Here is a 26,780-nt window from a genome sequence, read left to right on the forward strand (position 1 = left end):
CCCGCCTCCCAAAGCCTTTCTATGAGAGTTCCTACATCTCCAGACAGCCATTAAGAAACTGGACCAGCAGAAATAGGCTTTCTGCTCTCAAGATCTAAAGATAGACAAATAACAATAACAGCAGCCATTTATTGAATGCAAATCATATGCTAGGTACGGTGAGCAGCCCTTAGACTCCACTTCTCATTATCACTTAACAACTCTCTAAACTAAATATTTTGTATCCACTTTTAATGTGGAAATTAAGGCCCAGAGAGGCTAAATACCTTTCTAAATAACACATTCACAGAGTTTGGGAGTAGGGAGCAAGGTTCATACCATTTAATTGCAGTTTGCTAGTCAAATCTATTTATTTACATACATGATGCCCTAGCCACCTCTCCAAGCTGCCTGTGGTACTTGCTGCATCTTCATAAACTCTTTAAAAGGCACTTTCCTAGATAAGCAATTTGGAAATAAAGAAATTATTAAAAGCATATGATGTATGCTTTTACATACCTACAATGTGCAGATTTGAGCATAAAGCCTTTAGTTGCTCATGTATTGGTTGGCCAGTTTATCAGATAATATTTTTCTCCTCCTTTTGTCTGAAAAGAGCTCAAACTCTGAGAGCTATAGTTATCGCTGCTGAGATGAAAATACTTCCCAGAATTTGTTTCTCAGTTTATCTCTTTGTGTGGCCATAAGAATTCCTTTTTAGCATACAACTTTTATTTGGCCATGCTCTTTGATATATGATTCTGGGATAAGAATCACACTTTCTATAACGGACCCTAGGTCCCCTTCTGGATACAAGGTCAGCCCAAACCAAATTCTCAAGCTTCCTTTTTGCTTCTTAATGAAAGCATTATTTCCCTTAGGAAGCATCCTTATATGAACACACCTACTTTGTTTGGCACAATGTAGAAAGCTTGCCACCAGGACTTCCTCTAGGGATCAAGGCTGACAAACTGTGACAGAGCAGGCTGTGATATATTTACCCTTCTCCATTTGGTTCAAAATAAAATGTTCTCACCCAAAACCTGCATTTCCTTAGAACCTTCCTCTGAGCTTGGTTTTTCATTCTACTTTGTAATTTATCTGCAAATTAATAATAATGAACATAACTACTTGGCAGTAATGCTCAGTCTTCTCCCAGTGCATATTCTCAAGCAACCACTGTACACAGTTCTGAAAAGGAGTTTTCCAGCCAAAGTCTTAACATAATCTCACAAATTTGCAAAGCCTTCCATTTAGCTGGACCCTGCAATAATTTAATGCATACCTGTGATACCGCTAACATACACTGTGATAATGATGGGGGATTAAAGTGATAAACAGTTTAGACTTGGTTCCTTCTTTCACAGAGCATACAATTTGTAATAGGATAACAACAATAACAAAAATGACCAGATTGTTGGAGTCCAGGGAAGTGCCCTGACAGTAGAGTTTGTCTTGTCCTGATCCTGTGAACACCCAGGTAGAGGAGCCTAAGCCAGGCTGGAGATCAGTGAGGTGACACTCTAACTGAAACCTGAAGGAGGCCCCCACGTCAGAGCAGCAAAGCAATTGGAGGAAGGTATTCCAGCTCAGTTTGCAGCACACAAAAGTAGCAGAGGTGAAAGCATGAGGTCTTCATGGAATTGAGCAAGTTCAGCATGGAGAACGGAGAGGTAGCGAGGAGGCTGTTCTGAAAGTAAAGCCTTTGCACACTCCTGAAACCTAGCTCTGCACTCTCAGAGACCCTCAACTGTATCTTTCAGGCTTAGATCCTTCAGGCCCTGTCATGCTGAAGACAACTGAGAAAGTATAGCTGGTATGGAAGGAGTAATGTTGGAGGTGGCAGCAAATGCATCCTGGAGGGTGAAGCCAAGCTGAGTAGGGGGTATGACCAAGCTGGTTTTCCCTCTGGGATTTGAAAATGGATTGAACAGCTTCTCACCCAGTGCCTTGCACAAAGTATGTCTTCAGTTAACATTGAATGGATTAATAATTGGATGCATAAATTCATTTTATCAAAGAGTACATAGAAGGTGTGATTCAATTTCATAGCACTATTACTATGATAATTAATGTACAAATTAAATAGGTATCTGGAAACAATAGAAATCATTTAGTGAGGTGATGTGTTCTAATGTCTAAATAACTTTTCTACCCAAACTCTAGAATGGAACTCATTTGTAAGTAAGTGACTGTCTCTAATTTTTCAATAGTCTTACACGGGTACACCTTGAGTCCTCAAATTAATTTCCTGTTCTCTGAGGTCAAAACTCAAGGCTTAAAAACAAATTATTATTAGCTTCATGTGTAACAGTAGGAACATGATAATATTCCATCAATATTCATTATTCATTTTTATCTAAAATATACCTACCCAATACATTATTTTATGTGTGTGAGATAATGCATTGTCAATAAACTAGATTTTACCATTTCACAATGTATATATGCCTCAAGGTATCATATTATACAGAATAAAAGCATACAATGTTATCTGGAAATTAAAAAACAAATAAATAAATGACTAATGTGATTTTATGGAGTACATTAACTTTCGTCTCATATTAAGATAAAAAATGGTTTCAAATAACCATTTTATAAAATCTACATTTCTTACTTTTTCTGAAGTTCTTAATCTACTACCGCAAAAGTCATGATTCTTTCCATTTTGAAAATAATGTAACATTTTAGAAAAAAATATTATTCATTATAAGTTTTAATTATACGTAGCCATGCTTCTTTTTTTTGATAATTTTGTGAAATAACATTATGAACTGTAAAAACTTAACTATCATTTAGGTTTATCCACTTCTTCATTTAGACAATAAAAAGCTAGGGTTTGGTGTCAAGAGAACAACAAGGAAAAAAAATCAAAAGGAGAAATAATAGTTGTTTGCTCTTAGGAAAATTAAGTGTTTCGGTTATTTCACTGATAATATCTAGTTACATATTATTTTTATTAAATGGTGAAGATGCAGACTAATAAAGAAGATGCAGCTAATAAAGCAGCTAGTTGATTTGGTGGCCACATTTGTAATATTTTAGTGAGCAACATGGGGAATGAAACAAGGAAATAGGTCTGTTGGCTTGTTTGAGGTTTAATGTAAATTAAACATTTTTGTTGTTATGAGTACCTCTTATCTTTCATATACATCATGGGGAATGAAGCTAGTGGACTATCAATAAACTTAGATAAAAATTCATGTTCATAAACACTGTATAATAACATGTGACAGAAAAAGTCTTCGGTATCTAGAAAAATTGAAGCTTTATTTAAAAAATTAATCCAATAGCATCATTGTTACCAAGGCTACTGCAGGGGACCTAAACAAAATGTTATGATATTTTGGCTTCAAAACTATATATATTTGGCTTTTCATTATCTATAAAAATTATCACCCTTTCCTGGATTTGGCTATTATTAAAAAATTTTTAAAGATGTTCTTAAAAGAAAAAAAAGACTGTCATTATAGTGTGGCAAATTCACCTCCTCTTCTCCACGACAACAGATAAAGAAGCTGTAGCTATGGCAACAGTAATGGGCCAGAGAGATTAGGGCCAGACTGGAGATTAGGCCTCCAAGAGCAAAGAAAAGAAGTCCTGATTGGTTCTTTATGGAGACCTTATTTGAAGGCAAGTTACTGTTGAGAGAAAGCATGGAGGATTAGTAAGAACAAAATTAATTCCCCTGTATAAGATAAGAAGCCATTCCTTTGTTAAAACTGTGTTCCTCCCTTTTAATATAACGCCTGTTTAAACTGAGGTAAAGAGTCCGTGATTAATTCTATGCTGAGCTTTGTGCCATCTGAGTCTAGACCAGCTCTGTGAGAAGACACTCCCTGAAGCCTAAGGAGAAAAGAGGGAGGAGCAACTGCTTGCTTGCCATTGCCCCTTGCCCTCCTCTCTGGCACTCCCTGGGTGGGTGGAGATGCCAATTGGTTTGTGATGTTGACGTCATGTAGGAGTGAGATGCTCTTGGAGGAAAAAGATTGGAAAACTTCCCTCTTGTTCGTATAAAACTTATTTGTCTAACTTCTTGAAAATTCCAAAAAGCTTTCACCAAGTTATAATTAATTATATGTTTAAAAATATGTTTCTCAAAAATATAGTAAGGATCTCATTTTTTAATAACTGGTTAGTTATAGAGGTATTACATTTTGAGTAAATGTGCTATCTATAATTACAGATTGATATACTGATGAAGAAGGGATTTGTTATTTTTTAAATAATAAATTTATAGGAATGAGAATGTTTGGCCTGATGCTATGAATTTTTTTAAAAGGATTTTGCCTCATTTACTTCTGAACGTGTAGCGCTCACACACACTTCAACTGACAGCCTGTGAGAGCGCCACACCCTGGCCAACGTGAGATACTCACCTTCTTTAAAGTGGCCTCTGATAGAATTTTTTCAGGCTCTATTTTAATGTGTATTTCTTGCATTATTTGTCAAGTTGAACCCCACTTTTCAATAAGATGATTTATTATTTTAAATATTTTAAAACATGCTTTTTAATATTATGTTACTTGGTTTTTATATATTTTCCAAATACTTTCAGTCTTTCCACAGGAAACACCTTAACTAAACCAAGAGGGAAAGTAGGAGTTATGCAGATGAGTGCAAGGGGCTTGTTAAGGTGTGGGATCTGCTTCTGTGAAGGCCCTAGACAATTGCAGGGGGCTCAGCATGAGAACTTGCTTAATGTAGAAGCATCAAGAAGCCAAGGAGCTTCCACATAAGCACCATGAGAACAATGGCTTCATCTGTTGTTCCCCACTCTCTCTTCTGCATGGGCAAGAAGGACAGGTGATCTGAGCTGTTTGAATATTTGCTGAGTGAGTAGAGCTACTGAAAGTTGCTAACTGTGCACCTCTGCAAGCCTCTGCCCGAAGGTATTTTCTGTCTTGCTGTAGGAACACACTAGGCCATTGTTTAGGAAAGGCAAATCCACCGGAATCACCCTCAACAAATGATGGAGAAGGAGTAGATAGATAAATACCCCTATCTGCTACCCTGAGGGATGAATAACTCCGAGGCATGTCCTATACTGACTCCCAGAGTCCCCGATGGGATTGCCCTTCTGTTTCCCACAGGAATAACCATATAGATAACCCACTCTTCAGATAGGTCCCTCCCTGCCCTGTCTCACTTCCTGACTCCCTGCAGTGTTTTTTGGATCATCTCCCAAATGTAGTAATTATACAAAAGTCCTTTTCTGAAGCACTGTTTATGGAGAAAGCCACCCAAGACCCATGTTCAGCAGAAGTCAGGCCAACAAGCTAATTAAGAAGTTTGAAGCTTGCCCTGAAGAGGATGTGTGGAGGAAAAATAAGTAGTGGAGTGACATGACTGGATTTATATTTTTATAAGCTCATTCTGGATGCTGCGCAGAGAATATATTTGAGGAAGGTCAGTTTAAGGAAGGCAGAGGAGCTCGGGGACACTTGTGGTAATTCCAGTGAGAGAGTACGGTGGTGTCAATGCAAGTGTGGCAGTGGAAATGCAATAGTGTGGGTAGATTAATGAGACGTTCAGGAGTGGGGACCCCTAGCATGCGGTGAGTGAAGGAGAGTCAGGAATCAAGGATGGGCTTTGGGTTTCCGGGCTGCACAGCTGAGAGGACAACTTGAATATCACCCAGGAGGAGAAGCAGGCTGAGGGGGAGGGAGAGAATAAATTCACTGCAGTGTGTTAGTCTCAGCTGCCTGTGATGTGTGGAAGTAAAAGTTTTTGTCAAGAAGCTTAATATCACCCATATTTTTGAGAGAGATACTCCATCCCCAGGCATCAATCTTTTCCCCTCCCACACCACTCTGCTATAAAAGATTGACTAACTCACTGCCACTCTTCCATTTATTTCAAATACTGTACTGATCTAGAGAGCAAGGCGAAATTTTATCTACAAAGAAATAGTCAAAGAGTCTATGGAGTCAGAAATAACTTTGAATACTTTTTTTTTTTTGCCATTCTTTAAAACCTCTCTTTCTCTGTATAGCTAGCAAGAATTGTATATCGATAATGTTTCTGGAACCATTAGAAAATGGGGTATTTCCACTACCCAGATGAATTTTTCTAGCTAGCAGAAGTTTAACTCATGGCAGTGATACCACTCAGCCAGTCCCTATACAAAGTGAATGCAAAAATGAAGACTGACTTTGATAAAGACTAGGGCAAATGGACTACAAAAGCCGGTTTGAAGATTTTACATCCGCAAATGGGTACCTGTGATTTGTGGCTAGAGATCACCTGTCGAGATGAAACATGTATTCCCTAGACTTGAGAACTTTAACAAACATGAAGAAAACAGAGTTATCACAGAACAGCTGAATTATGAATTCACACACACCCAAGCAGACACACAATACAAAATACACATGCACATATGTAGTAGAAAACCCTCTCTTACATATTATTAATTCCCCCAATGTGGGAATTAATGTGAAAAGACAGTTTTTTAATTCTGAATAATTCAGAGTTGTTCTTATGAACAAGTCCATGAAAATTGCTTCTACTTTTTGTTAACTTTCATCAAATTTTCATTTCTGCTCTTAATTTCCTATGGTCTTAAAAAATACATAAATAAACTACTTCAAATTGTTTCCAAACAGGCTGGGAGAGGTGGCTCTCGCCAGTAATCCCAGTACTTTGGAAGGCCAAGACAGGTGGATCATCTGAAGTCAGGAGATCAAGACCAGCCTGGCCAACATACTGAAACCCTGTCTCTACCAAAAATACAAAAATTAGCCGGGTGTGGTGGTGTGTGCCTGTAATCCCAGCTACTCAGGAGGCTGAGGGAGAAAAAAAATTGTATCAGAATAGTGTAAACATGTAGACAGATACTGACAGCAATAAGGTTTTGTGATAACTTTTTGGTTACCTGAAGCATTTATGAATACAGGTAAGTCCGTGGCTATGTTATAGAATATTGAGGTCTCCATTGGTTTGACTTCCAAATTAGTGCTTTATTAAACTTGGTGTCAGTGTATGTACACCTACTTGGGCTGTATCTTTTCTATTATGAAACGTATTTTAACTATGAAATGAATATTTTAAAGAATCACCTTGGGGCCAGGCATGGTGGCTCATGCCTGTAATCTCCAGGACTTTGGGAGGCTGAGGTGGGTGGATCACTTGAGGTCAGGAGTTCAACACAGCCTGGCCAACATGGCAAAACCCCATCCTTACTAAAAATACAAAAATTAGCCAGACATGGGGTCGCGTGCCTGTAATCCCAGCTACTCGGAAGCCTGAAGCAGGAGAATCACTTGAACCTGGAGGCAGAGGTTTCAGTGAGCCAAGATCGCGCCAGTGCACTCCAGCCTGGGTTGCAGAGTGAGACCCCATGTCAACCAAAAAAAAAAAAAAGAATCAACTTGGTTACCATTTTTTTTAATACATAGGAAGAGTTTTATAATATGTGATTTTTCTTTGTCAGAAATCATGTGGTCTTACTGTATATTAAAACTATATGATCACATTTTTTTCTACAGTAATAACTGCCCCCAACCTTGTAAAATCCTGGAGATGATGGCCCTCCTAGCACTTCTTAGAACTCTTAAAAATGCCAATAGGTTATCTTTGACAAATAGTTACTGTAAATTTAGTTTTATATTTAGTATATCTGGAGTTTGTTTATCTTCTGAATTGTAATACTGTCTTTTACTTCAAATACAGATACATGTGTTTATTCATTTATTCATTTATCCATATTCTTACTTTTTCAACCTCTGCTTCATTCCAGAAACAATTCAGGGAAATATTAATTACTTAAAATAATTTATCTGTTACCAAAGACATTTTCTATTGTCAGTTAAAGTCATGAGAGGTGTAATCCTTTTACAATATTGAATCACATTATCCACAGTTCTGAAGTAAGGTCTTTCTAGAACTCAAATGCTTGTTAAAAATTCACATTGCCAAATTTCTCTTCCCTTTTCTTTCCTGAGCAGACTTTTTTTTCCCTTATTGTCATAGATCCCATGGGTAATAGAAATCGGACATTTAAGCAGTGGAATTGTATACATGTCATTAGCCACACTTTAAAACCCAAAAAATACAAATATACCTTTTATTCCATTTACCGTGTGCATTCCCTTGGTTTTCTTCCTTGCTTTAGAATCAAGGTGACTATAACATGGAGATGCTTGCTAATAGGTTGGCTCTGCCTTCCTACCCAATTCTTACCTATGGCACCGACACTTCTGATAGCCTCCTCTTCTTTCTCCTTAGCTATCCCAAGCTCCAGTGTCCTCCCTTCGGCTCCCAGAGACGTTGTCCCTGTCTTGGTTTCCAGCCGATTTGTCCGTCTCAGCTGGCGCCCACCTGCAGAAGCGAAAGGGAACATTCAAACTTTCACGGTCTTTTTCTCCAGAGAAGGTGACAACAGGTAGGTGATGCTACCAATAAAATTCAGCTTAATCCGTCATCTCTTTAAGTCAATATGGTCGGGTAATGGCAGGAGGAGATCTTGGGCAGGAACTTTGGAGAGGCTGTGAAATCTCTACTATGTCGTTCACTCATTCCCCAGTGGAGATGTGCACTTTTAAAAAGCAGTGTTGTTGACACAGTCTAATGAAATTATTTGTATAAAAAATCCTTGAAAAAGGTAAGAATATATTATGTCAATTTTTTATTTCTTTGGTTTTCAGAGTCATAAACAGAGAACAGAATTAGGCTGTATATTAGTAGAACAGTGTGTAAAAGCTCTACTGTGGCTAGCTTGTAATCCCATTTCTGTGATTGACATCACATGAGCTCAAAAAAACCACATGACTTCTCTGAGCCTCATTTTCCTCTTTAATAAGGAGGAATTAATAATACCTACCTTAAAATGTACAATAAAGTGTATAATAGGATTGTTTGTAACACAAAAGACAAATGCGTGAGGTGATGGATGCCCCATTTACCCTGATGTGATTATGGCACATTGCATGCCTGTATCAAAATACATCATGTATCCCATGAATATGTACATCTATTATGTCCCCATAAAAATTAAAAGTTTTATAAAAACTAAAAAAAAAAAATTTTTAAATAATACTTACCTTGCAAGGCTTTGGCTAGCATTAAATTAATTTGCATATATAAACGTCATATCAGTGTCCAGTACTTGGTAGAAGTTGTTATTGTGGATATTACTATTGACTAAGCAAAAGTGAGCTGTACATATCTGGTTTCAAGATTACAATCCATTGCATTTTTTTTCTCAACATTTTCCCCTTAAGATATTTCACCATCTTATGACTTTGAAATTTGATGTTTAAGTCTGAGGTAAATGCTGGATAAGTTCCACATCAGGAGAAGCAGGAATTCATGTCCTAGGGTTCTAGTCCCTCAGATTTGTGAGTGCTGTAAACATGTGGTGATCTTTAGCATTCGAAAGGGGACATATACATTGGATAAACCAAAGTGTTATTTAGTTCAAAATGGGACAATCTGGTGCTCAGGTGGTGCAATACAGCTCCTCACCTGCTGGGTCTCAAAATGCTCTCCTTTCTAGTTGGCAGCAAGTTCAAGTTTAGGCTTTTAAAGTTTCTGTTATCTTTTACAAATTGACCTTACTTTAAAATGAAAGGAAAGAGGCTGGGCAAGGTGACTCACGCCTGTAATCCCAGCACTTTGGCAGGCTAAGGCAGGTGGCTCACCTGAGGTCAGGAGTTCAAGACCAGCCTGACCAACATGGTGAAACCCTGTCTCTTCTAAAAATACAAAAAAATTAGCTGGGCATGGTGGCGCACACCTGTCATCCTAGCCACTCAGGAGGATGAGGCAGGAGAATTGCTTGATCATGGGAAGTGGAGGTTGAAGTGAGCCAAGATTGTGCCACTGCACTCCAGCCTGGGCAACAGAGATGCCCTCTCAAAAAAAAAAAAAAAAAAAAGGAAGATGTAGACATATACATATTGCCTTATGCTAAGATTATTCATTACTGTGAAGAAACAGGCGTTCGTTTTAGTGTTATCTCTGCAACTATTTGTGATCTTACGATGCCTCCTAAGTTCCTTGGATTTCAGTGTGTGCAGCTGTGAAAACTGGAAGCAATGATTCTTGCCCAGTCATCTTCATGTTTTTACATGGATTTCCTGGAGGCACCTTAAATTCAACCTGCCCAAAACATACTCACTGTCTCCTCCTTATGTATATTTTTCCTTTCTTTTCTTAGTTTATGTTAGTATCTTCCATCCCTGTTGACCAAGCAAAAAATTCATGCCATGTTTTACTGACTGCTGCCTCCCAACACTACCATTCCTCATGAAGTCTTGTCAACTTTACCTTGGCCATAGCTCAGGCATGCTTCCTTTATTCTATTATCTTCAACATCTTTACCTGATCTCTGGGAATCACTCCTCATCTGCCAATCCATCTTTCTCACTGTTTGTAGTTATCTTTTTGAAATGCAGTTTTGATCACTCACTCCACTGCCCCAAAATGTGACTGGTTCTTAAATACAGTAAAACTGCTATACAAAGATATGCACATGGAACTTCAGACTTCTTTCAATGGAAGTCTAGCCCCAATCTATCTGTATCTATATCTGTCTATCTGTATGGATATATGTAAAAGTGTGGTTTCTATAATCTGTAATGGTTAAAAAATTTTCACTCAAGTCACAAGAGCTGGATTTGAAAATGCTCCTATTATTTATCAAATGTGTGATGTTTCTGTATTTAATAATGCATTAAATACGAATAATACTTTTTTGCTAAAAGGAATAAAAGGAAGATAAATTCTACCTGTTAGCATTGCTATGAGGACTGAGGGAATTCAGGTAAAGAATTCAGGGCAGTCACTCCACACAGGAAGAAGGGAAGGGCTCAGAATAGTGTGAGCTCAGAGACAATGTAGAAAAGAAGCTGAAATTTAGGCTCAAAGTATTAGAAGAAGGAGAATGAGGAAGAGAAAGGGAAGGAGAAGGGGAAGGAGAAATTGTTGAAATTGCTGTTTGGGTGAACCATTTATTTTCATAATTGTTCACAGGCCTGCTTATCACACAATTTTGTCCTTTCCTCTTCTACTGAACTTGTTCTTATCTTTCAATCCTAAGCATCAATCCTGTATACCCCCTTGGCTACTCGCTCCCATGGTTATACCATGAAACTTGACAACACCAATCACTGCAACCTCTCATTATCTGAGTTTCAAATCATATTCTTGCCTCACTCTCCAGACTCTTGTCTTACTATCCTTTATTTAGGACTCTGAATACAACAAACCTTTGATTTCACAGAGACCTGCAATCTGTTGATCCTATCCCTTATCTTTCCTGTTTTCCTTCACTTACTCCATAGCTACAATTCCATAGCCAGTAAATACAGCAATTAAATATTTGCTGACTTGCATCAACGTTTTGCCTGCTACTCTCATTTCATATTACTTGCTTAGCAAAAACCAACTCAAGTAAATGTAACTTTCTACCTACTCTTTACTTGTGCTTTTGTAGCTGAATATAGCTAGAGGAAAAGGTATAACTGGGCTGATTCGTCTCACTTTAAATTCATAGCTACTAATCTCATGTTGCCCATTAATGTTACTGGCAGTTATACTACATTTATCAGGCAGCCTCTCTCACATACACTCCTAATGATATTTCATGTCTTTTTCTCTCTTCTCAAATCTCCAACACCTTCCCCCTTTCCCCCACTCTTAGCTGACCTTGATTTTAATTTCATGTAATATAAGAAGGAGAATTCTACATGCTTTCATATGTGAAATTTTTTTCACTCAAGTTTGTCTTTAAGCATATAATCTGTCTTTCCTCAAATTTCCATAAAACAACTGCCTGTAGTCTTTAAAGCAAAACCTTCACTTGTGCACAAGATCCCATCTTTTCTTATAAAAGAGCAAATCTTCAGCCATTCTTTCTCTCTTCTGTGTCATCAATTTCTCCCACTAAGATGAATTATGCCTATCAGCATGTCAGCATGTAGTCAGATCTTCCATTGCAACAAATTTTGCTTCAATTTAACTTTTCTCTCCTCTACCACTCCATGCTCTGTTCTCTTTCATAGGAACATTCCTTGAATTGTCTAACTTCACTCCAATGTCTTACATCATATTCCAATAATTATTTTGTTCCTAAAATGTAATAGCAACTGCTCTTATCAAGGTTCACCAATAACCTCCTGTTTCTCACCTAGTAGTCAATTCCTGGTCTTCATATTACTTGGACAATCAGCAAATTTTGTCACATTTGATCATTTCTCCTTTGGTGAAACTCATTCTTCACTCAGTTTTCTGTTGCACATGCTCTCCTCATTCTACTCTGGCTACTCATTTTCAGGCTTTTTTTTTTTTTTACTTTTTACTCCAAATTTATCTGATCTGCATGTATCGAATTGCTTCAGGACTCAAGCCTTTCATTCACTTCTTGGCTTTATATTCTGTGAACACGCTGATGTGTTCCAAATTTGTATCTCTGGTCCTAACTTTTTTACCTGCAATCCATACTCATATACACATCTTCCTACTTGATTTCTCAACATCAATGTCTCATGGGCATCTAAAACTTATGAACAAAACCAAATACCTGTTATGCTTCAACCCCAATTCCTCCCCACCAAATACTTTATCATTCCAGAGTTCCCCCCACCTTTGAAATCTTCATATTTCTCATTAATCAGGCCAAAACCTTTGGAATAATTCCTAGCTCTTAATTAATTCTTAATTCTTATTATGAAAGCCATCATCAACTCTTGGCAGTACCATCAAAATATATCCTGAATCCATGAAATAATATACCAAGTCTTGTTATGAAATAATATTGGAAGGCTAGTTATGATTTTATATTCTGAGCTGAGTTATGGGAATAAAGTGGTTCATCATATTATTCTGCCTAGTTTTATATTGTTTAACTTTTCATAATAGACAATTAAAATCAAATAAATAAAAACAAAACATGGCCAGGCACGGTGGCTCACACCTGTAATCCCAGCACTTTGGGAGGCCGAGGTGGGTGGATGATTTGAGGTCAAGAGTTCGAGATCAGCCCAGCCAACATAGTGAAATCCCATTTCCACTAAACATACAAAAATTAGCTGTACATGGTGGCACGCACCTGTAATCCTGGCTACTTAGGATGGTGAGGCAGGGGAATTGCTTGAACCTGGGAGGTGGAGGTGGCAGTGAGCTGAGATCGTGCCACTGCACTCCAGCCTGGGTGACAAAGCAAGACTCTGTCTCAAAAAAAAAAAAAAAAATTAAAAACAGAAACAAAACATATACTGAGTCCTACCACTTCTTACCCCCTCCTTAAGTACAACCAAGTCTCGTTGGAACTACTGCAGTAATCTCCTAATTCTAGTCTTACCATAGCAGCTGGAGTAAACCTTTTAAAACATAAGTTAGGGTATGTAATTCCTCTGCTTCAAAACCCTGTGATGACTGTTTGTCTCATTCACAGAATTAACAGAAGTCCTTGCTCTTTTCTCTTGTTACCCCTCTAACCTCATCACGTAGCACTTTCCTTATGTTTCCTAAATATCCAAGAATCCTCCTCTTTTGAGATCTTTGCGCTTGCTCTTCAGTCTGCCTAGGATGTTCTTCTCCTCAGAGATCCCCATGGATCATTCCCTAATTTCTACCAAATCTTTGCTGCAATGTCATATTCTCATGGAAGTCTTTCCTGACCCCTGGCACTCACTATGTACTTTTTATTCTTATTTTTCTCCATAGCCTTTATTGCCTTCTACTTGCAAATTTTGTTTCCCTAATCCCCTTTCTCCTCACCAAAATATAATCTTCCTATGGGCAAGGCTGTTTTTATCTTCTTTATCCACTGAGCTATTCTCAGTGCCTAGAACAGTGCTTAACACATTATAGACACTCACTAAGTATTTTTCAACTTGATGCCTTAGCTGAAATGTCAACTACTCTGTGGAACTCTCCATAGTCCTCCAACTCAGAATTCATCAATTTCACCTTTATCTCACCCGTTCGTTTTGATTACATTACCGTTATGGCCTTGGCCACCTTTTATCAAGTTTGATGTTTGGTTGAGTATGTGTGTATTTCTTTTCCTGATGATTGAGACTGGATTTTATTCATAATTTCATGCTCAAGTGTCCAGTATCATGCCTCATGTAAACATACACTGATCAGAACTGATATGGTAGAGGTGGCAGAGAGATATGATATTCTTGATAGATTTTTTTTCTTACCCAATAAAATAAATTGTGTTACTGAGGAGGATAAATAAGCTGACTACAGTTTAATAAAAACTTTAATTCCAAAAAAAGTTGATATTAAAATTTTATTCTAATATCTCCATTTATTTTGATTTTTCTGGCCATAAAATATGCTACTGTCTCTGAGCAGTTGTCTATGATGTTTGTTTGTTCATGTAGATTTATTTAGCTGCTTGACACAATACCTTTCTAAAACGTTGTGAATTTAACATTTATCTCAGATTAGCAACAACTTTGTCAGGAAAGTTATTCTAGCTCAGATCATCACACATCTTTCTGACTGGTTAATGGTGTAGATAATGCAAGTGACATAATTCACATCATTTTATCCAACCCCTTGGGGTGTTTTTATTTCATAAGTTAAAAAGCAGCATATATTCCAAAACAGGAAAGCTAGAATTCACAGTGAAGTAATTGCTTCATAGAGATCTAGCTATCCTCTCTTAGTACCTAAAAATCATTAGGAATGAAAAGTGATCTTTGAGGTCATAGTCTAACTTCCTGCTACCTAAACATTCAGAGACCAATGCTCAGAGGAAAGTCCCATGCCCAAGGCCACAGTTTTATCATCAACAGTGACAGCAAGCATTTATTAGGCACTTACTCTGCCAGATACCAGGCTAAGCATCTTACATAAAGTATGTTTACCAAGATGAGACTTAAAGAACAAGTTTATACCTCCATTATACAGCTAGTAAGTAGTAGAACTAGAATTTAGTGTAGACCATAGTCCAAATCAGGCACTCTCAATCCCTTATTCATCTTGCTTCCTTAGTGGATTAACCTGCAAGAGAACTAAATGTTCTTGATATTTATAGAATTATGACATGCAATTATTTTATATATTTCTTTCCAATAATTTTTTGACTTAATGGCTAAGTTGATTTGCATTATTTATTTACCACTAATAAAACACACTAGTGAATTTTTATTATTGTATTTATTTTGAGAGATGAGGTCTTGCTATGTTGCTCAGGATAGAGTGCAGTGGTGTGATCATAGTTCACTTGCAGCCTCAAACTCCTGGGCTCAATGGATCCTCCCACCTCAGCCTCCTAAGTAGCTAGGACTACAGGTGCATGCCGCCATGTCTGGCTAAGTTTTTGTATTTTATATATATAAAAAGAACATTATACCTCTCATTTGTAACTAAAATGACTATGAACTGTAACACAGTATAGCCAAAAGGTTAAGGCTATGTGGCTGTGGAATTGAACCACCTGGGTTCAAATCCTGGCTTGGTATTTTACCATCTGTGTGGCTTTGGGCCTATTACTAGTGACTTTGTTTTCTCACGTGGAATAATAATAGTATCTGATGTGTAAGGTTTTGATGAGTATTAAATGAAGTTAAATAAAAACACCTAAAACACTTGCTCTTTGGTGCACCCAAAACATTCCATTCTTATTAGCTAATGCCATGTGCAAATCATCATGTGGGTTGAAAATTAAAATAACTGAAATACAAGGGTGTTTCTTAACTCTTATTTAGAGAGGACTTTATTACTTTCACAAGCATTCACCCATTTGATCCTCACATAAGGTATTTATGATGATCTCCATTTCACAAATGAGTATGCCTTTCTCTGTTCAGAAAGACTGAAAAATATTGCTAAGAAACCACACTAATAGTAAATATTAGAACTGGGATTTCAATGCCAGGTTTCTAGTCCAGTGATCTCTTCACTGTGCCATACAAAGTGAAAGACATTTTCTGAAAAAGCTCCATATAAAATACAGTGGGAGTGCAGATGAGAGAATTAAAACGCTTTTATGAGCATCATTCAATTTAATCCTCACAATAACACTGTGAGGTAGGCAGATAAGGGACCGGTATCTTCATTTTGCAAATGAAGCAGAGAAGGCTCCAAGATAGCCCCTGACTTGCTCAAGGTCACACACTGTTTTGTGGCAGAACAAAGGCTGAACTAGGTGTTCCAACTTGCAGCAATATATGCTTCACATTGCTTTATGCTGCCTCAGAAAACCTCTGCTCACTGTTCAGGATTAGAAGCCAGCTTTTTGTGATTGACATGGAGGATTCCTTTTAGAATTCATGGTATATTACATTTTTGACGTGGTGTTTACATATTCTTTCCCCGCTCTTCAGAGTTGAGGACTCTGCAGCTGATGGAGCTTGTTATCCATGAGGGAGCCTATTGTGATGGAAAGAGAACAAGACTCAGAATCCTAAGCATGACATTCTGGCCCTGGCTTAAAGCTTGGCAAAGTTAGCCTTCTTCTTAGAGCCCCACTCTGCTTCTCTGTAAATATAAAATCATGGCTCTGTACTTCAAAGTGTTTTTAATTCATTGAATGAGAGAATAATGATTTTATTTCTCCAGTGGACTTAAGGCATATTGAAAATGAAACATGCCATCCACAAATGTCATATATAAATGAGCAAATATTGAATGTGAGTTGACTATATGTCCATGTCCAGCAGTGTACTAAAAATAGAAGAGAACCCAGCAGATTCTTTGGAAGGAGTTAATCTTGAAAGGTTCATCTTATTGATGAATGTATAACCACACACTTAGTTAAGAGCTTTAGTGGAAAGGAACATGCTTCTGTGAGAGCATTTATGAAATGTGTGCATGATGTCTATGTCATAATCAGATTTGCATTTTCAAAAGATGACTATGACTAGAAAGTGGAAACTAGAGCAGAGGTCAGCCAGGTGGGTGCCAGAGTCATTCAGCAGGCTACTGCAGAAGTCCAAACAAAAGATGGTAGCTTGGTCTAAGGGTATGTCAGTGGAGATGGAGCAGCGGACAGAACTTTGCAGATATTTAGGGGGCAAAACTGACAGGACTGGATGATGCATTGCACATGAATGGTGAGGGAGAAGGGGTTGTCAAGGACAGTCACTTGGTTTCTGGCATATTCCAGTGTAGAGATGATTGTGCAATTTGCTGAGATTAGGATGCTGGAAAGGTCTATATTTGAAATGAAGATCATAAATTCAGTTTCAGACAAGTTGTGCTTGACATACCTTTACAACGTTCAGATGGGAATGTCCAGAAGGGCCTTGGAAATAGGAATCTGGAGCTCAAAGGAGAAGACTGGGACAGAGATATGTATCAGTAATGTGTCAGCATGTGGATGCTCGCTACAGCTAGAGAAGGGTAAGATGGCCCATCCGAAGAAAACAGAATGAGAAGAATCCAGAACTCAGTCACATTTATCATGTGGATAGAGGCTGAAACTAAACAAAATTAGAATTTGAAATCAAAATCTGTTTCACCCCAACTCCCAAGATATAGCTCATTATTTGCAGTTACAGTAGCTATTTGTTACATAACTAGTCTCAAGTGTGTATTAGATGTTGAAGCAGAGATTAAAGGGAAGCACATTTTTAAAAAGCTTATTCCTAGATTTATCCTTTTTAACAATTCAATAAAAAACAATTTTTAACCAAAACTTAGTGGAAATATCTCTAACCAAGAGAGGTAAGCAAAAAGAGACATTTCCAGTCTTCATTATGCTTTTATCTGGCAGTGAAACATCTTGAAACCTTTCTCTCTAAGATAGCATTGATTTCCAAACCTATGGTTTTAGGGTAATAAGGAAGGTGACATTTGAGTGGTTATCACTCTGCTATCACTTTGAGTTCTATTTCATTAAACACCATGTTTCAGTTTTGAAATCTTTTAATTGTTATAACATTCTGGCATTCACTAAAGAAATAATGAATGAAAGTAGAACAGATAAAAAGGAGATGCTAAAAATCTTTCCACTAAAAATAACAACTCCTTCTCTACAAAGGAATGTTAATGTAACTCTTCCTCCCTGAAGCAACTAATTAGGTGTTTGACACCTCAAGGCAGCATTTGTTGCTCAACTCACAAGTTGTAACTAAATGTTAACACTCTGAGGCACTTAGGCAAGATAATATGTATTTACTAAAAATGCATATTAGAGACTTGCTACAAATAATCCACTAAGAAGCAGAATCATGTTTAATCTCTAAACTCTACTTCTGAAATGTAAAAATAGAAGTGCTGAATTCAGCTAACACAAACACTTGTAGATATAGGAGATTTTCTATTTTTTATTCCTAATGAAGAGTATTAGAGTAGTGAGGTTTCTTTAAGTAGATCCCACTCTCCATTACAGATAATGAAATCAAGACCCAGGAAGGTGAAGTGACATGCAAAAGATGACCGAAATAAATGGGGATGAAACATGGAATAGAATCCAATTTTCTAGGCATTTCTGAGGTCACATTATGTGGAGATTTTATGTAATTATTCTCTTTTAATTTCACATTTATTTATGCATTTATTTAAAAAATTATGAGCCCCAGCAATGTAGCCATTTTTTTACGCTCAGTGAATCTATATGCTAAGTGTGAATAAAATATAAATGGAATATGGCTTCTCTTTTTAAATAATGTACAATGAAGTCAAAGAAACATTCATGTCCATTAATACAAAGTGATACATAATACACTAGATGTATAAACCAAAAGCAATGAAAACACAAAAGAGAGCATTTAATGGTACTGGGTTTGAAGACATAAGGGTACGAAGTTTCAGCTAAACATTTCTTTTGAATTGGATTCCAATTGGGTTTCATTTGAAACAAGCTTTTGCCAAACAGAGTCAGAAGTGTGAGTCAGGAGAAGGTAACTCCAGGCTCATCATCACTGGTCATTGAGAAATGCAAATCAAAACCAGAATGAGATACCATCTCATGCCAGTTAGAATGGCGATTATTAAAAAGTCAGGAAACAACAGATATTGGAGAGGATATGGAGAAATAAGAACACTTTTACACTGTCGGTGGGAATGTAAATTAGTTCAGCCATTGTGGAAGACGGTGTAGTGATTCCTCAAGGATCTAGAACCAGAAATACCATTTGACCCAGCAATCCCATTACTGGGTATATACCCAAAGGATTATAAATCATTCTACTATAAAGACACATGCACACGTGTGTTTCTTGTGGCACTGTTCACAATAGCAAAGACTTGGAACCAACCCAAATGCCCATCAGTGATAGACTGGAAAAAGAAAATGTGGCACATATACACCATGGAATACCATGCAGCCATAAAAAAGGGATGAGTTCGTGTCCTTTGCAGGGACATGGATGAAGCTGGAAACCATCATTCTCAGCAAACTAATACAAGAACAGAAGACCAAACACCACATGTTCTTACTTATAACTGGGAGTTGAACAATGAGAGCACATGGACACAGGGAGGGGAACATCAGACACTGGGGTCTGTCTGGGGGTGGGCGGGGGGCTAGGGGAGGGATAGTATTAGGAGAAATACCTAATGTAGATGACAGGTTGATGGGTGCAGCAAACCACCATGGCACATGTATACCTATGTAACAAACCTACACGTTCTGCACATGTATCCGAGAACTTAAAGTGTAATAAAAGAAAAAGAAATGAAAGGAAAAGGGAAAGAAAAATAAGAAAAGGCAGAGAAGCTGACATGGACATAGGGGTCCTGGGGCAGGACGGCTCATTGCAGATGATTGTGCAAAGCTTTGGGCCACATCGTGAAGGTCTTTGAACCTTGTTCCATGGAGATGAGATCATATTAACCTAGAATGGCAGCTAGCACAAGGTTGTGGGCATGGAGTTTACAGGTTGTGTGTGTTAAAAGGGTATCTTTGTCAATAGATGATAGTAAAAATGGAGAAGACTCATGGCAAAATGCTAGAAAAAGCTATTATTATAATGCAATACATTTAAGTACCAACTAAATCAGGGACCAGTTCTAGGCACAGGAGAATATACTCTACCCAGAATTAGGTCTCAATGTAAATTGCACAATGGTGCACCGCATGTTGCCATGCTCGACTTCATGCTTCAAAAGATGTCAGTGCTTAAGAGTTACAGGGAGTGATCTCTGTAAAGCAGGAACATTATTGTTAGTGGGTCAAACTGCATGCTTTTAAAATAGAAACAGTTATTTTCCAAGACACTTTAATCAGGTAACTCAAAGTTCTTAAAACTAGCATTCACAAAAAAAAAAAAAAAAAAAAAAAAATGCTTCTTATTAACTAACTCTTCTTATAGCCTCCTTGTAAAAGTCCAGGTGGACAAGTTGTCTACAAACTTTTTAGCATGAGGAATCAGACTGCGTATATTTGATGCTTTATGTGAATTTTCATTGAGTAAATTTACAGTGAATGGATTCAGGCAGGCACAAGTGACTTGATTCCTTTACTTCAATCGACTTATCCTGAATTTGGCTTAACTCCCCCACACTGCCAACTTAGGGGGAAAGGAATGAAGTGGAGAAGCTTTGTCTGACAATCCATCTGGTGTTACAGATCATGACTCTGAGTTCTGCATATTTGAAGGGTAATTATGTCTTCAGATTCATAGGAGAGAACATCACTGAGAGGGAGGAGGCTTGGGGTCCCTGCTGCTTTCACAGGAGTCATTAACACAGTGAGAGGCAGAACAACCCAAGTTTACCCAAAAATTGGGTAAACTTCTCATATTCACTGTTCTCTTTTCTTCAGAACCCAGTGTGCTTATCTGCCCATTTACAGAGGAGTATGGACTACAGTGAGCAGAGAAGAAATCCTTAATTACCGCTTCATGGAAAATTTACTTTAGGTGGCTAGTGTTGGCCTATAGTCAAACCAGAGAAATCCCTCATAATAAACGGCCCTTCCAAACTCAGATGTTACTTACTTGTTGGGAAATGGTTTGCTATGTTTTTTTACAGCTATTAAAGCCTGGAAAGGGTGATTAAAAACTTCGTGGGAATCCTTGGGGCTAGAACTGAACAAATCTGTGAAGGACAACATGGCAGGAAATACCGTTTTCTCAATATGCTTTTGTATAACATTAGCAATTTCACGTCACCCCATTAAAACCCAGGGAAGCCACACAGCAGTTTGGCAGCAGACACTCATCCACCAGTGGGGACATCAGATACCATAAGACTTATCAAGCTGTACTGTGGAACTCAGGGAACTCCTATTTCTTCTCAGTGTCCCCCAGAGAGCAGTTTCCAGCCCTTTAAAAATGATTATTTTCATTATTGGAACTTGTTCAATGTCTGTAGTTATGCTCACTCTTTTTGTTTTGATTTATCTTTGCAAAGAAAATTAATATGATAGAAAATATCAATAAAGTTTTTTTGGGGTGGGGGCAAGCCCCAAGGTCAGTGAAACCTATCTATGTAGCTTTTTTCTATATGATTATATCTCTCATTAATTTATGTCCTCAGATGCCTGGTTTTAAATACTTTGTGGAAAAGTCCCCTTCTTGGATGCAATAGGATATATTTCTTATGAAGTTGTGGTGGTATTTTGTTATTATAAAATAATAGCAGTGACTGCCATTATGGCAGAATCCATATTAAGTATCAGGTGCCATGTATTTTGTTTTAGATATTTGACCTACAGCATTTCATTTAATTCTTTCAGACATTGTGATACGAACATTTTTATAGCACATTTTTATAGTTGTACTTGAGAAATCTGGGGCCAGAAAGTTTAATGTGAAGGCCAGAAACAGCCCCCCTGACTTACCCCAGTCCTGAGCTACTTACTCCACAGTCTACATAGGCTTTTGAGGTTTATTTTTTGTTGTTGTTGTTTGTTTGTTTGTTTAAAACAAGGTTTTACTCTGTCACCCAGGCTGGAGTGTAATGGCATGATCTCAGCTCATGGCAACTTCTGCCTCCAGGCTCAAGGGATTCTCGTGCCTCAGCCACTCGAGTAGCTAGAATTACAGGCTCATGCCACCATGCCCGGCTAATTTTTGTATTTTTACTAGAGAGAGGGTTTCACCACATTGGCCAGGCTGGTCTCGAACTCCTGACCTCAAGTGATCTGCTTGCCTCGGTCTCCCAAAGTGCTGGGATTACAGGCGTGAGCCACTGTGCCTGACCTACATAGTGTTTAGATGCAAACTCCCTTTGATATGATAAGCAGATTTCTGGAAAGTGGCACATAAAATTGAAATGGTTAGATTAAACCATGGTTTAAAACCACTAAGAGCCCACATTGTGGAAACCAGTGATCAACCCAGGGCAGAACCAGCAGGTGATTAGAAGTTGAACCATAGAGTTGTCTTGGAGGTGTATTTACATAGCAAGCACAATGCATTTGCCTGGGTTCTATTTTATAGATCAAAACCATGGAAACATTTTCAAAAGATGCTTTATTTATACTTTATGTAAGACTGAGAAAGTATGAATTGTCCATATCAATGAATATGTTTATATATAAATTTTTTATGAATTATTAATTTTGGATAATTTTTGGAGGCTAATGAAGATCATTAAATCTTCCCCATTATGAAATCCAACATCCTCTTTCATATGTAAGTGATATTTTCATTTCATGATCTTGGACATTTTTACCTGGACATGTACAAATTTACTTGCCTCTCTTTCCTTTAAAGTATACCTGTTCAGCAAAAGACATAAACAGACACTTCTCAAAAGAACACATGAAAACAGCAAACATATGAAAAAAGTGCTCAACATCACTAATCATCAGAAATGCAAATCAAAACCAAAATGAGATACCATTCCACATCAGTCAGAATGGCTATTACTAAAAAAAAATAAATAAAACAATACATGCTGGCGAGGCTGCAGAGAAAAGGGAATGCTTATACACTGTTGGCAGAAATGTAAATTTATTATTTTAGGCACTATGGAAAGCAATTAGGAGATTCCCGAAAGAACTGAAAACAGATCCACAATTTAGCCCAGCAATACTATTAACTGGTATATATCCAAAATAAATTAAATAATTCTAACAAAAACATCCATGCACTCATATATTCTGGACAAAGAAAATATGGTGCATATACACCATGGAATACTATGCAGCCTTAAAAAGGAATGAAATCACTCCCTTTGCAGCAACATGGATGTAGTTGGAGGCCATAATCCTAAATAAATTAATGCAGGAACAGAAAACCAAATACTACATGTTCTCACTTATAAGTAAGAGCTTAACACTGAGTACTCAGGGACATATAGATGGCAACAGTAGACATGGGACTGTCAGATAGGAGGGAGGGAGGAGGGCAAGGGTTGAAAAACTGTTGCATACTATACTTACTACCTGGTCATGACAAGATCAAGCATACCTCAAACCACAGCATCACACAATATACCCATGTAACACATTTTCACATGTACCCCAGAATCTAAAATAATGAAATTATTTAAAAAATAAAGTACAGAAGAATACCTGTTCAAAGGGTTATGGCCAGCATGACTTGGAACACAGTTATGTCATCCAATTTATTTAGTATTTGAAGAATAAAGTCAATTATGAAAGCTGTCCTTCCTTATAGATACCCAAGGTGTTTGACAGGCAAATCTGACCTTTAATAACAATGTTGCTTGAAGGTCTAGAAAAGATGCTATGAAATGATTCACAGCAGATGATAGACAAATTCATCCTCTCAGCAGTCTCTGAGTGCTCATTGTCCCCTTTTTCCCTATAGGACCTCATGTCTTTTACCCAAAGTTCTCATGATCCAAAGAAGTTCCTTATTTTTCCACTATTGTTGAATGATATCAATACTAGATTTAGACAATGAAGTTCCAGATTTCATTCTTAAGTGTGATACCCACTAACTGTGAAGCCTTTCAATAAATCAAGTTGCTTTTCTAAATCTCACTCTATATATGTAAAATAATGATAACAAAACCACCCTATCTATATCAGTAAGCTACCTGAGGCACTGAGTATAAAAATTCTTCTGCTAAAAAAAAAAAATAAGAAAAAATCCCCATCTCCATGTACTCAATCTCTTTGAGCTATATACAACAAGGCATACAATTCTATTATGAGGGTTTGCTTTTAAAAAGCAACTTGCTGACCTAAATGATCTTAGTTTGGTAGAATATAGCAGTGTGGTATGTGGACAATGGGAGCATTGTTTCATATTTCTTAGCCTTACCTACTTTAGATTACTATTGAATCTCATCCAGACCCCTACTCTCCTGGAAGTCAGAATTCAGCCTTCCAGAAACTTCATACTGCACTTCTAAAAGAATACCTAAACCTCAGGCTATATCCAGATTCATACAGGGTGTTTTTCTCTATTGTAAAACCTATCATTCATTTTACAGTTTTAACTATTTGTAAGTGTACAGTTCTATGATATTAGTGCATGTACTTTGTTGTGCTACCATCACCACCATCTGTCCACAGAATTTTTCATTGTCTCCAATTAAAATTCTTTACCTATTAAACACCAACATCCCGCTCTCCCATCACTTAGCTCCTGGCAACCACTCAGGGTGCATATTTTAAATACTAGCAGTGCTAGATAAGATGATGCTAACCCCTATAACAAATAAGCCCTAAAATATATAATGGCTCAGAACTATTTCTGACTCTATAAGGTATGGAAGGGATGTTACTGATTGTCAGTTCTTTTCCCAGCTCTTCTCTAGAATTATTACAAATGTTGGTTGTTCCATCATCACCCATACGGCTTCTAAGGTCATCATGCTTCCCTACCTCAAGACAACAGGTGGAGGAAGAGAACATGGTGAATTACCCATGTGCAGTTTATTTTAGGCTAGGCCTGGAATCAGTACACATCACATCACATACACTCAACCTCTTGATGAGACTCAGTCACATGGCCTCAACTAGACTTCAGGGAAGCTGGAAAATACAGTCTAGTACACGAAGAAGAAATTTTGGGTTTGAGGATAAGCCAGCCAGTCTCTGCCATCAGTTATATTAAGAGTGTAGATATGCCTAGGAATCATCATCATTCATGCACTTAGAACTTTTACTTTTTGAAAATCTAATTTTCCCTGGCAGAAAAAGATATTTCATTTTAAGTATGTCCAAAACCAAAACATATGTGAATGGCAAAATTAAAGTGTACATATAATTCCACTGAGAAGCAAGAGATATTATCTAGATACAGAAACCTTGAGAAACAATTGAGAAGCTTAGAGGAAGTCCCTTCTTTACTCAGTTCAATCAGCTGTATGTTAAGTTCCAATGAGGATATCTAAAATGTTCAGAAGGTCTAGAATCATGTGTGTCTTTAAAGAATACTTCAATAGTTACCATTTCTAAAATGTCAGCATCCATATCCAAAAGGTTTGTCGTCTCTTAATATACACTATACATGCAACCATGATCAGTCGATTAATTCATTAATTTGCAACACTGAGGAAGTTTTTAGTTGATAAACGTATTGATATTGAATACATACAGATGTCGCTTGAAGAGCAAGACAAACAGGCATATGTTGCAGTTTCTCTTCACGTAGGAAGGAATCTACTTCCTTTCACTAATTGCACTTAAAGTAACCACAGGGACTCAGGCTCCATACATAGAACACTTAGCATCTGCGTTTTCCTTTCATACAATGAGAGAAAATGCATAAATGCATTTGTTGGCAATACTGACAAAGACCGATTTGTGGAATAATTGAAACCTTGATTTCTGTCATTAGCCGGATGTTTACAAAACCCATCTTCCTGTCTACATTCCAGATGTTTCTCCTTATTTTAATAGCTCCTTGTTTTTCATGGGTTTTGAATTCCAAATTGTAAAGTGTTGAGGAAAAAGACTTTAGTTTGCAAGTTTCATGGAGAATGACATAATCTTAAACTCCGCAGAATCCTTGCAACATTTATTTGTAGGTCTTTCCAATTAGTTTATTTTCTATAGAAAGTCTGAGGTCTTGAATTATGTCCTAGAGTCAACATTAGATGAGTGAGCAACCTTTTGGTTCACCTCACTACTCTTGCACATCAAATACAGATTTTGGCTGAAGGTATTCTTTTTGGAATAATCTTTCTCTGCAACTTTGATTTCTCAGGGAACGAGCATTGAATACAACACAGCCTGGGTCCCTTCAGCTCACTGTGGGAAACCTGAAGCCAGAAGCCATGTACACGTTTCGAGTTGTGGCTTACAATGAATGGGGACCAGGAGAGAGTTCTCAACCCATCAAGGTGGCCACACAGCCTGAGTGTGAGTATGAAAAGGAACGGGCCACATTTAGAAAGTGTTTATTTTCCTCTGCACTATCCTTGAATTCTTTCACAGAACCTTTGTGAGGTGACAAAATGGAACAACAATTTTTTTTTTAAAGTAACCTATATAACTCAAGGACTTTTAAAAGTAAGATAACTTGTAAATAGAATGGCCTCTTCACTTAGGCCACGTACCATAATGGCAAATTAACCTCTCTAAAGGACTAATATATCCATGCAGTCTACATATTCATTTCCTAAGAAAGTGATTTACTCTGCCTGACAGTGTTTTATCATCATCGTTGGGTTTCAGCCTCCTCTTTTGAATTTTCAGATTTTTTGAGTTTGTAAAGAGTGTAACATCAAACGTAAAAGAACAATAGCATACAACTTCTAAATCCAGGGACTAATTTAAAAGCTTAAACACACACCGCGTGCACTGAAAAAGCTACTAAAAGCAAACTGAGACTTGAGGAATACGAGAGATAACCGCTATTGGATAATCTCACTCTCCTCTACCTTGAATCACTAGATTCACCTTTTTTTTTTTTTCCCACAAAGTAAAGCAGCTGAATGTTCTTTGACCAACATATAATTCAATGATTTCTACTTTGATAAAGGAAGACCTCCAAAATTACATATCGAAAACTATTTCT

General features: G+C 37.4%; 1 protein-coding gene across 5 annotated transcripts in view; it reads left to right on the forward strand.

The window, feature by feature from the left end:
• DCC (DCC netrin 1 receptor) overlaps window positions 1–26,780 on the forward strand; it is a 1,201,233-nt gene that overhangs the window by 812,148 nt on the left and 362,305 nt on the right. For all 5 annotated transcript variants that reach the window (XM_024235927.3, XM_054537946.2, XM_063716903.1 and 2 more), the window contains exons 8-9: window positions 8,209–8,365; window positions 25,968–26,122. In XM_024235927.3, coding sequence (XP_024091695.3) covers window positions 8,209–8,365; window positions 25,968–26,122 — 312 coding nt within the window. The remainder of the gene's footprint in view (window positions 1–8,208; window positions 8,366–25,967; window positions 26,123–26,780) is intronic.

This window comes from Pongo abelii, chromosome 17 (genome assembly GCF_028885655.2).
Source record: "Pongo abelii isolate AG06213 chromosome 17, NHGRI_mPonAbe1-v2.0_pri, whole genome shotgun sequence".
NCBI lineage: Eukaryota > Metazoa > Chordata > Mammalia > Primates > Hominidae > Pongo > Pongo abelii.